The sequence below is a fragment of the Haplochromis burtoni genome, unplaced genomic scaffold (assembly GCF_018398535.1).
Source record: "Haplochromis burtoni strain Fernald_Lab_line unplaced genomic scaffold, NCSU_Asbu1 Contig_703, whole genome shotgun sequence".
NCBI classification, from domain to species: Eukaryota; Metazoa; Chordata; class Actinopteri; order Cichliformes; family Cichlidae; genus Haplochromis; species Haplochromis burtoni.
Window position 1 is genome coordinate 19,489 of NW_024583064.1, and position 12,567 is coordinate 32,055.

At 39.9% G+C, this 12,567-nt stretch overlaps 1 protein-coding gene across 1 annotated transcript in view; it reads right to left on the reverse strand.

The window, feature by feature from the left end:
• Nucleotides 1–5,776: 5,776 nt before the first annotated feature.
• The window catches only part of nlgn4xa (neuroligin 4 X-linked a), a 77,318-nt gene continuing 70,527 nt past the window's right edge, over nt 5,777–12,567 (reverse strand). Inside the window, exon 4 of the mRNA XM_005949866.3 lies at nt 5,777–8,038. Coding sequence (XP_005949928.3) covers nt 7,144–8,038 — 895 coding nt within the window. The 3' untranslated portion in view covers nt 5,777–7,143. The remainder of the gene's footprint in view (nt 8,039–12,567) is intronic.

Below are 12,567 nucleotides of genomic sequence, written 5' to 3' on the forward strand. Positions count from 1 at the left end.
GCTATATTGGTCGCTGATTTGTTTTTGTTTTGTTTTTGAATGTCAGAAATGTATATTTGTGAATGTGGAGATGTTATATTGGTTTCACTGGTAAAAATAAATAATTGAAATGGGTATATATTTGTTTTTTGTTAAGTTGCCTAATAATTACTGCACAGTAATAGTCACCTGCACACACAGATATCCCCCTAAAATAGCTCAAACTAAAAACAAACTAAAATACTTCCAAACATTCACTTTGATATTTGGGTTCATGACAGTGTGCAATACATTATCCTCAAATACACGCCAAAATTCGTACACTCCTGCTGCTTCTTCAGCTTCCCTTCTGTCAGTTCCACCTGCTCGCCTGACTACCATTGGACTCAGAGCCTTTAGTTGTTCTGCCCCGAGACTTTGGAATGCACTTCCACTTGTTCTCCGGACTCACACACTGTCTCACCACTTTTAAATCACGTCTCAAAACTCATCTATTTAGAATTGCATACACCTGATCTGTCTTAGTCCATTTTTACCTGCTCAGTTTTTATACTTGCCTTTATACTTTTATGACTGTTTATGTCTAAATTTTATTTCACCATGTTTATTAAATATACATATATTTTAAAAAAAATTTTATGCTATTGTTCACGTGTAATTGTAAAGTGACCTTGAGGGTCTGAAAGTCGTCTATAAATAAAATGTATTATTATTATGATTATTACCTTACTTTTCACAATAAAACAGGAAACATAATGAGACGCAGACATGACAACATGAGCTTGACAACACAGGACAGCCAGACATTAAACATATGACAGATTAAGACACACAGACTTAACATGACGAACCGACGAGGAACACGCACACTATAAATATATACAGAGGGAAAAGGAGACTGGAGGTGAGACATGGACATAACTAAGCACAAACACAACACGATGGCTGGGGGAAAGAAAGGTGGAATGGGTCACAAGGGGAAAACATGTAAAAGAGGAGGAGACGGGAGACAAAGACATCACTGAAACACATGAAGGTCGAGGGAGACTCAAACACAGGGGGAATCTAATAAACAATGAACTATAAGGGCAACCTAGGCAAAATAGAAATGAGTTTAAGATAACTAATGAACTTAAACATAAACCATAAACATCAAACTATAAGAAAACACTGGGTCAAACGACCCAGGATGGTGACACCTTCATCAGGTTGCACGTCCAAGAAGTACATACGGCTATTTTGAAATTTGCCACTGATGTTTTTTTGCCTACCACCTGTCTTCCCTCATGTCTTCCAGTTTAGATTTTTGGATTTTGGATTGACTTTCTGCTAGCCTCAATAAAGTTTTTTATTTTTATTTATTTACTTTTTCACCACCTGAAGCTCTGGTGATAACAATGAGCTGGTTAAGCTTTTCACTAGCCATCCAGTCACAAAGTACTCTGGTTTCCTCCGACCGTCTAAAAACACACATCAGATTAGCTTAATTGGTGATTCTAAATTGACATTAGATGTGACTATGAATGTTAATGGTTTCATATCTCTGTGTGTTACACCTGCGGGGTGCACACGGCCTCTTGTCCTGTGACAGGTGGAATAGGCAAGACTAATCTTAATGCTGTTGGGCATGACACATTCCTCTGCCCTAATGAAGCATTGTGGCAGAGGATTCACATTCATTAATGCCAGGAGTCATTTTTAGAAAATTTGAGAAGCATGCTATGGCAGAGGATTCAGCTGCATGAATCCCATGATCCTTTTTGCCATCACACTAAGTCACTCAATTACATGGACAGCAAGTGATGTAGAAAATTCTTGAAATCAGCAGCTGATGAGAAAAGAACAACCTGAATGTGAGCTGAGGACAATGCTCTCCAAAGTAAAAGTTGTTAAGGCGGATTTCTGCAGGCCATTTCTGCCTTCGTGGTTCCTTGCCACCTAACTGCACATATATTGACTTTGAAGAATTCATATTCATCTATTGAGGCTCCAGTAACCCAGGGAGGGAAATGCAATCAAGTGGCTTTACTGCTGAGTTATTTACCTGCATTTTAATTCATGTTTGAGGAACACAGCAGAGGTTCTTGCTGCACCTGGTTACTCACACACACACACACACACACACACACACACACACACACACACACACACACACACACACACACCTCTATTTGCTCCTATTTGGTGCACTACCGTGTCACTGTGAGGATCGATATGCCTCGGTAATGGCTGCCTGGAGAGTGGTGCGCTTGAATGACAGTTCTGGGACCGTGGCTGAGTGATGGAGCACTATTGCCAGCTTAATTAACTTTTAGTCAAGTCTCCAACAACGTTCAGCACCTCACCACCCTCTGCCACCTCACCTCTGCAATACTCCTCTCCACCTCCACCATCCCATAAGCATAAACAATGTGCCAATTAAAAGGCTGCCTGCACATCCACACCTCTTTGTTTGACACACAGCTCTCTAAATAAGCATTCATCTTGGTATCTATCAGACTTGTTTATTGGATCATACTTTATTGCTCAAACAGTTTTGTTAATGAAGAAAGGTTTTTCCCTTAAATGAATTTTATATGGCAGCCTTTACTTACTGTGGAGCTTTGTATGGAGACATTTACTGCATTTCAGTAACTGCACATTACTACTAAAGAATTCAATTTTCCCCCTGTCAATCCACATTTAACTCAAAACCTAATTTGCTTGCCTTGTTGTAAGGAGGATCAATAGGTTGAATAGTGAAAGTGGTGCTGTTGGGTGAGGGGGGAATTTCAAGAAAGCGTTACTGAACGGTTTACGTCTGCATGCACATGTCAGGGAAGCGCACACACGCTCCACAAACACACCTCTACAATGTGTATATTTTTTCCCTGATGGAGCACAACAGCAACCCACAAAAGTACAAGAATTCAGCTTAGCTAGCAGAGACCAAACTGTTTGCAGATGCAAGTGTTTCAAAAGTTCCAAGCGTTAGACTGCCAGTATCGATTTATTCTAACTCAATAAGCAGCATAGAGCTACAATACAGCTACAATGCAACAGGAGTCAGTCTAAAGTTTTGCAGCATTTCACATTGTATTAGTGTGTTAGAAGAAAGGTGTAATGCAAACCTTCAGCCCGAACAATAAATGACACAACTGATGGTGTAATCCTGAAACTGTGAAACATCTAAATGACAGTCGGAAGAACAACAATGCTGAGGTCAGGAGGAATTATGAGGCACAGTGATGTGCATTTGGAGTTCTAACAGCTAAATAAGTCACGCTCAAATAACAGCTGCCAGCACAAAAAAGTAGCAAGCGCTGAAAATGGCTGACACTGCCCTCACAACTATGCTCTGTGAACCTCAAATTTTGCCAGGATCAGCTTCCTAATTTTTCCTTATTTGGTTGATCAAGTGCTTAAACATGCTGCCTGAAAGACAAGGATCACAAATGAAACATGAGTCAAATTATTTCATGTGTTGGGCACAGGGAACTTCAATTTAATTCAGTTCAGTTTCATTTAAATCAAGTCCCCTCGAGGCGCTTTCTATTGTAGGGTAAAGGCCCTAAAATTGTATATAGAAAACCCCAACAGTTAGACAACCACCTATCAGCAAACATAGGTGACAGTGGGAAGGAAAAACTCCCTTTTGACAGGAAGAACTGGCAGAACTAGACTCAGGTTGGAGCAACCATTTGCTATGTGACCGGTTGGGAAAAAAGGAGAGCTAAATGAAAATGAGGAATGCTTCCATCTTCCATTTACAGCAGTAAAAACCCACTTTGTGTTTCTGTTTTGCAAGAAGAGTGTCCTGGTTACCAGTGTGCTTGTTTTAGGTTTGTGTTTATCTGGAACTAAATATACCAGGAGTTTTTTCCCTTTTGAAGCACATTTCACTGGCTGTAGGAGAGCTGAGTCATCACCCTGTGCCAGTGCTGCCAGTCCCACAAGATTACACAGAGACAGCCTTGCAAACAACGTGGTCACGTGTGATCACCTTCAGGCCCGTGCTGAATAGTGGCTCCATAATAACTTATTTTCTGCAGTCTTTATCTGACTGGCTGACTGACAATGACTGAGTGATGCAGTAATAGCAACTATTGTGCTTTAACTTCACTGTAACTAAAATGCTACCTCTTTCAATTACTGCAAAATAATTAAAAAAATATTTTTTGTTAATCAAGAGTAAAAATGATCTAATGACATAATACAGAAAAAATACATAAAATTACAAATAAATACTTTTAACACTTTCACTGAAGGACTTTTAGCTTGGTTTCTTAGTACTTTTATTTAAGTAAATAGTTATTATTCTACTAAATAGTTTTTCTACTGCTGGTTAGTGTGGTGTCATCTGAGATTATACTGGTATACATTGTAAATTGAAAATGGTTTTATCGGAAGAGTGCCACGCCCTTTGTAAGGCCAGGATGGAGTGGGCTGCTCTCACCCATTGACAGATACTAATTTCCTAGTCTGGCATCAACAGGGTCCACTCTTTGCTTTATGGACCATCCATTTATCCTTCTACCTCAGTTTGACATCTTGCATTGATTTCACTCCTCACTCACTCCAGTGGTGTCCTCATGATTGTCCACAGGGTAATCTGAGGTGAATTTAACTGATGAGTGTCACCTGGTGGAAACAGGGCACTGACAGTAGCACAGTCACAGTCAGTTCCACACACCAAACTTGTACGTATGGATGGAAATGTTGGTTTCCAATTTTGCACAACCCCTTATTTCCCCTTGAAGAACACACATTTCATTTGATACTTAAAGCCTCAATAATTATGTCAATGAAACAAAACAAAAAAGCAAGCTTCAAATATACTGGAACTCTATTCGTGTGTGTGTTTGTGTCTTCTTTGGTTTTTTTATTGTGAAATTTGTGTTATTATTATTTTGACCCTATAAGTTGTAGAAGTTTTTTTTTTTTTTTTACATGTGTTAGCTCATTTTTTTCTCTACTTCATCAAGTATTTTTTTCAGACTTTTGTTGTATGACTGTTGTATGACTTACATTTTAACTACTGATTTTATCTGTTTTGATTTTATATACTGTTTTGTTTGTTTGTTTGCTTGCTCGTTTTAATCAATTTTAAATCATGCTTTTTATCTGTCAGTGCGCCCCAGGGTGGCTGTGGCTACAATGTAGCTCCATCACCAGTGTGTGGATGTGTGTGTGAATGGGTGGATGACTGGATATGTAAAGCGCTTTGGGGTCCTTAGGGACTAGTAAAGCGCTATACAAATACAGGCCATTTACCATTTGTTTCTAATGTCTCTGTAAAGCACTTTGAATCACCTTGTTGTTGAATTGTGCTATACAAATAAACTTGCCTTGCCTATGACAGTGATGCTGTGATAAAAAAAATGACTAGTTAATCTGACAGAGTAATTTCTGAATGTTTTAATAAATCAAAGTGTTTTTTACTAAATAAAACACAGATGAAGAACGTGAGCGTGAAATTGTAACAAGATGAACATTTTAAAGAATTACACTTAAAACAACATGAAAGACTTACCTTTGCAACATCCTTGTTTCAGATAAAGTTTGAGTTCTTGCTGTGAAGCTGTTTTTTTTTATCAGGGTGGCTGTGGCACAATAAACCCAGATAAACTTCTAATACAGCAACTCTTGTGTGTGAGTTTATTTCTATAAAATATAAATTGCTGTAGAAATATGTGTGCAAAGGTGAGTGTGACTTTGTAGGAGTGAAAACGCTTTGACGTGTGCTCTTTTGTCCAGTGGCAATACTCTCCAATTAAACACACACCAGACAAATAATCCGATCAGACCTTGAACCATGTTTCTTTTCTATCTCTCGCCCATTTTTTTATTTAGAAAATACTGTGATATTTTATTAAAAATGTTGCAGAAAAACTTTATACAAGTGTCCAGAAATATGCGTAGTATTACCGAAGGCAAAACTGCAAATAAATACAAGACTAACTACTAAATAAGGACTTTTCAACTCTATATTAAAACCCTCGTTATCTCGACTGGTTTATAGACCAAATGAATATATATTTAATAGAATTTACAAATGTAGCTTAAAATCATCTGCCTCTTTTTTCATAATAGGATGCAAAATGGAAAGAGAGTTATGACTACTCATGTTGTAATTTCATAATAATTAGCATCATTAATATTTACACTCATTCACTTTTTTGTAACCCAAAATATCACAATCCTGGCACAATACTTTACATATTGCTAGCATATGACAATTTAAAATATCTAACATATATTTCTTTACAAACATATCCAACTAATATTAATACAAAAAAAACACTGCCTTTTTATTTCTAAATAATACATTGCTGGTCACATCGTAAGCACAGGCAGTGCTGAGACAGAAAACTGCTGGAAGCATAACAGGGTGACAGCAGGTGATGGGAGTGAGTCAGTCCATACTGTCAGACAGTAGATGTCTGAAATGCAAAGTAAAGCTCGTTCTACATGCAGTATCTAAAACGTGGACACGAAGCAATGCACGAGACAGTACTGTATGTGGTGACCTGCGAACCCGCAGTGTGCAACTCTCCGAGTGTGGGATTGTGATCGCAATTTGGTCATTGTGCGAAAATGAATGAAACACAAGTCGTAACACGAAGAAAGAATGACAGATGTTCAGGTATATTTACACAAACCTCAACATAAAGCACAAGCAAAATAAAAATGAAAACAATAGTTTCAGGAGCAATTTTAATATTGTTTTTCTTCTTTAAAACTTTTTGTATTTCCACTCATGTCTATATACCTTTTTTCGTGTTCTTTTTATACAAAGTTTTCATAAATACATTTCATGTGCCCAAGTCAGGTGCATGGAGGAAAAGATGGTGTTCCATTGTTGCTTTTCACCAACTGTCGTCTTTGTCTGTCAACATAGAAACTGCTGTTTTTGTCTCATGAGATTATATAACAGTCATCCACTGGTTGCCCTTTGTCTTGGTAACACTCCTCGAAAACCTTCGTGACAATTTGCTCCAAACAGAGTTATTACTGTAATAACATTCATTTTGAATAGTTTTGTGAGTTTATGATCACTTTATATTGTATATGCTTTTCAAGAAGGCTTGGTAGCAAAATAACATCTGCTGAATAACTTATATTCTCCTCGTGTGGGTAGTTGTTAATCCAGAGGGAACCTGGCACAGTCCCGTCCCAGCTGAGCTATACCCGCGTGGTGGAGTGGCCGTGGGGCAAGTTGGTACTGTTCTGGCTGCCACCAAAAGTGTTGAAATTGTGCAGAGGCTGCATGCCAGCCAGGGAATTGGGGATCATGGTGATGGTGCTGGGAGTCATCAGTGGTATATCATCAGGTGACCTGCGGAGAGTCAGTGTGTAGTCTGGTGGGCAGGTGAGCCGCAGCGTGTCGTGGGCCTGAAGTGAGTCACACTCATGGTGGTGCTCGTGTTCCAGCTGTTGCTGCTTCATCTGTAGAGACATCAGTTCCTCACTCTGCAGATGGGCTACGTCATTGGCAGTAGATGGAGTGTTGGTTGGAGCAGAGTTGCGCTGCGGGGTGGGGACGCGCTGGTTGGACTCATGGCGACGTTTGTCTTTCTTGTAGTAGAGTGCAGCAAAGGCGAGGATGTTCAGAAATAGCAGCGATGCTCCCACGGCGATCGTGACGCTGAGCTCAGTGGAGTAGTCCCGTTTGGTCTCAATCACCACAGTTGACTCATCAGTCAGGTCCCCGCTCTTGCGCTGGTTGGTTGTTTGCTTGGTGTTGGCAGAAGGAACTCCCGGGTGGCGTGTGGTGGAGGGCCAGTTGTTTTTACCCGGGAATCGTTTGGTATAAGGATACGGTGTAGTGTCCTGTGGAGGTATCTTAGTAGTAGTGGATACATATTGAAAAAATTCATTAATGTTGTGAAGGTGAGGAACCAGTTCGAGCCAGAACGCAACCTTGGTAGCTCGGTAGTGGTCTCGGACTCGAGGTTTGAGGCCAATGTGAAGGTAGAGCTGGTCCTTGGGGTTGTACTTTGTCCACGCTACCTCCTCGAAGCGGTTAGGCTTTGTGTGGATGAATTTGGTATCCTGTGGAACTGGCTGGTTTGGATCCCTGAAAGAGAAAAGCAGATAAAACCCTTTTCAATCAACATGCCAAGGATTTCTGGACAGCTAATTATTACTACATTACTGTATTTCTAATTCATTTTGACAAAGGAAATATACAGCTGTGAAAAAAGCTAAATATCTCATTCATTACCATTTAAAACACAGCCAACACAAAGTAACAAAGCAGGTTTTTCTGACTTTGAATTAGCTCTTCCTCAAATAGTTTTAAAGTGATGTGATAATACAATTCAACAATGTAAGAGTCCATTAGATTCAGTTAGCACGAATTTGTGACACTTCCAGATGAGTCATCAGCCCCAAACCCCAAAGTCTTTCATCTGTTTTCATCTGTTTGCTCCTTCTTTCCAAAGCTAATGTGTTTGGAGGTGACTCTGAATTTGAATGCACAAGCTGACAAAGTCTTCTGTGTCCTTATACACCAATGACACGTTTCCAGGTTACATTTTCTTAATATTCAGTGTTACTCAGTGCACTTTTTGGTAGCTTGAGAAAGAGCTACCTCGCCAGTGACTTTGTGAGAATGATTTCATTAACTTTGAAGAATTGTGGGGGAGTGAAAGCTATACAACAACCTTGGAGCTGACACGCGGATTGTGGGTTGTTGTCTATCTCAGTACTCAAGAGGAACAGTTCACACATTGCATTTTAAGATGCAACAAGAAGCACTGTTTGTGACGTATTTTGTGATTACAGACAGATGTGTTGTGTACAGTCAGTTTCTGGCTGTCTGAATGAATGTGTTAGAAAATATCCGGTCTCTTGACGTTCTGTTCTGCTTGGTGATTTGCAGTCCAGCTCTTTTCAGTGCCTCGAATCCTTAGAATCCGTTTCTTTTAAAAGTATTATTATTATTATTATTACTGTGAATCTTTCAACGCTTAAGTGAAGCCTGAACTGAAACATAGCCAGAGTATAGTACTGCATATTGCTCTTTATGCACTGCTGCCCTCTCAAACTGACAAAAATGCAAAATTCACTTAATAGTTATGAAAGACATTTTTAATGCTATTAAGGCCAAGTTTAGCCTAAGAGCATATGTATAATTCCTACTGTCAGCAATTAAAGATTGTATTTTAAGGGGAAATGTTCATGATTAGCTCGTTGTGCGTGTGTGTGAGAGATGGTGGATTCAAATCCAGGGCCTTTTTGCTGTGAGGCAACAGTACTTATTGTAATTATTATTATTACTACAGAACTGCTGCCCCTGACACTCCATCCGTCCAGTTATTCCACATATCCAGAGCTGAGTCACAGGAGAAGCAGACCTCCCTCTTCCTAGCAGCCTCCTCCAGCTTTTCTGGTGGGACACAAAGGCGTTCCCAGGCCAGCTGAGAGATATAATCTCTTGTGTCTGCCCCAGGGCCTCCTTCCGATGGGACATGACCGGAACACCTCACCCAGGAGGCATCCGTGTCAGATGCTCAAACCACCTAAACTGACTCCTTTCAATGTGACTCTACTCTGAGCCCCTCCCAGATGGCCGAGAGGCCAGCCAACCTTTGGAGAAAGCTCATTTACGCCGCCTGTATCTGCGATCTCGTTCTTACAGTCACTACCCAAAGCTCGTAACCAGAAACGCAGATCAACTGTTAAATCGAGAGCTTCACTTTTACTCTCAGCTCTCTCTTCACCACAAAGTACTGGTATGTCTGATGACTTAAATCTACTGCCGAGTCTGTTTATTATTCTTATCTAAAGTGTCTTATCTAGGCTCGAAACATGACCGTGTCCAATGAAATAAAGTCTTAAGGGAGAAAAAGCTGACCCAAGAGTTCTACAATCACAGTTTCCGATATGTTATTCCATATATTATCAAAAAATTCACAAAAATACCCACACACCTACACACACACACTTGTATGTGTACCTTCATATATCTCAGAATATATAAGGAGCTTAGTAAAACTGGCTAGATATTGGAGAACTGGAGAATCAAACGAAATTATAATGTTATATTGTTATTAAATTGCTGGTCTTTAAGGTTAAGACGATGTATTCATTTTGTAATCCTTTAAATGTTTATTAAACCCTGTTTTTTGTAAGCTATAGCTCAGAGCAGGTCATCTGCTAATTGGAAGGTTGGTGCTTTGATTCCTCCAGTCTGGATACCAAATATGCTTGGGCAGGATACTAACCCCATGTTGCTCTCCAATGCATCCATCAGAGTATGAATGTGTGTGAATGTTAGATAGAAAGCCCTTACATATAAAGAGCACAGTGTTTGTATGAGTGGGTGAATGAGGTAAGCTGTGTAAAGCGCTTTGATTGCTCTGATAGAAAAGAGCTGTATAAGAACCACTTACCATTTTACTCGATGTGATTGTGTTCTTTCCATAGTATTTACACAGTAGTAAAAAAATAAATATACCAGTGTAATGTATTGCTATATACCAAATAAATAAACAGCTAAACAAATACATTAGTGTAGACATTTATGGGATGGAAATTGTATTTACTCATTTTTCACATGTCTGGTATACAGAAGTCAAAGCCACAGCTTGTGCTGTACTACCCTGAGCAAGCATGTCTGGCCTTGGAGGCTTTGCAGGTTGGGTAAAACTCTTACTCAAATAGCCTTATTTTGCTACAGAGATTAGCAGATGCCGTATGTAATCAAGGCACTGCACTGCACTGGTTTGAATCTATCTAACCGACTCCAATTTGTTCATGTAAATGAGGAGTTCTCTCCACACAGGTCTAATTGTGGTGTTACAGGGTTTTGTAATACGTGCTTTGCTTAGGCAGCATTATTAGAAGGCATAGCAAATTCAGATAAAACTCTGGATGGCATTACTTTGGACTTCAACGGACATTTTGAACAAATATGTCGGACTGCTTTCTTGCATTTGTGTAATAGCTCTAAAATCAGAAGCATCTTCTCTCAGGTGCTGCATAGAAAACAACATTATGCATTTCTTCCGGGCTGGACTACTGTATTGATTATCAGGAGTGCTAAAATGCTGCAGCATTTTGGATCAACTAGAAAGAGAGAGCAGATTTGGCCCATATTGGCTTGAATGTTCTTGAATAATTCGGGCCCATCTTATCTTAAAGCCCTTAAAGTACCATATCACCCCATTAGAGCACTGGATGGAAGTGTTCATCCATTCTCTTCCACTTATCCCTTTCAGGGTCGCGGTGGGGGTGGAGCCTATCCCAGCTGTCCTTAGGGTAAGAGGCAGGTTACACCCTGAACAGGTCATCAGTCAGTCGCAGGGCTAACACAGAGACAAACAACCATTCACACTCAGATTAACGCCTATGGGAATTTAAAGTTACCAATTAACCTAACCCCACTGTCTGCATGTCTTTGGACTGTGGGAGGAAGCCGGAGTACCCGGAGAGAACCCACAGAAACACAGGGCGAATGTGCAAATGCCACACAAAAAGGACCAGACCAGGTGGTGGAATCAAACTCAGGACCGTCTGGCTGTGAGGCAACAGTGCTAACCACCATGCTGCCGGCAGGCCCTAACTATATGCTTTAGCAGAAAGGAAAGTTTGAAGCCTAATCTTGAAAGTAGAGATAGCGTCTGTCTCCTGAATCCAAACTGGAAGCTGGTTCCACAGAAGAGGGGCCTGAAAACTGAAGGCTCTGCCTCCCATTCTACTTTTAAATCCTCCCCAAGTCTAATTCTGACAGAGGTTTCTTCCTGTTGTTAGGGAGTTTTTCTTTTCAGCTGTCACCAAATGCTTACTCTGTATTATTGTAGAGTCTTTAGTTTAAACTAGAAAAATGACTTGATGTTTCCAGTTTAGAAATAATTTAGAAATAAAACACACACAAAATGAGACCCCAGCTGACAAAAAGGCTCAAAACCAGAACTTTCTTGCTATGTAGCCAGCACAATGCCACCATTGCTTTCTGCACGTCTTTAAGAACTTTCACAAAAATGAAGACTGCAGTTGTATGTATCTGCTAAGCAGTCTGCTTCGTACTTACATCCATATCTGTCCAGACCTATTCAAACATTTGTTCACCACCTTCTGTTATTGAATAACAGAGCTGAATTACAAGCAGATTTTCTACCTTGTGTGGAAGACATGAATTTGTATTGAAGTTTGATCTCCTACCTTTGAGCGAGTGAGTGCCAAATTTGAAAAACCTCCTCTAAAATGTTAAGGAGAGATATCATTTGGGCATGCCCATGGATGGGTGTCTGATTATGTAAACCCACGTTTCATTTCAAGTAAGGAAAAAAAGTCTGGAATTCAGATGGAGACATACAGAAAACAAACAGAACCAACAAAAACCAGCATCAGTGGCATTCATACCTAAACACTTCTCAGTATTAATGCTTTCTATATTCTAACAGGTAATGTAGGCCATAGAAAATATTTCTATACAGTTTCCAGTTTTCAAAGACATGAGTGTAATATGTTCACAGCACCACCTGTGCCATTTCATAAATTTGTCCTCTCATTAAAAAGGTTGATCACAGCAACGCTGCGAGGCTTGCCCTCCAACTGGTGCTTACATATGGACTCATACATTAGGCGTTGCTAGCAGGT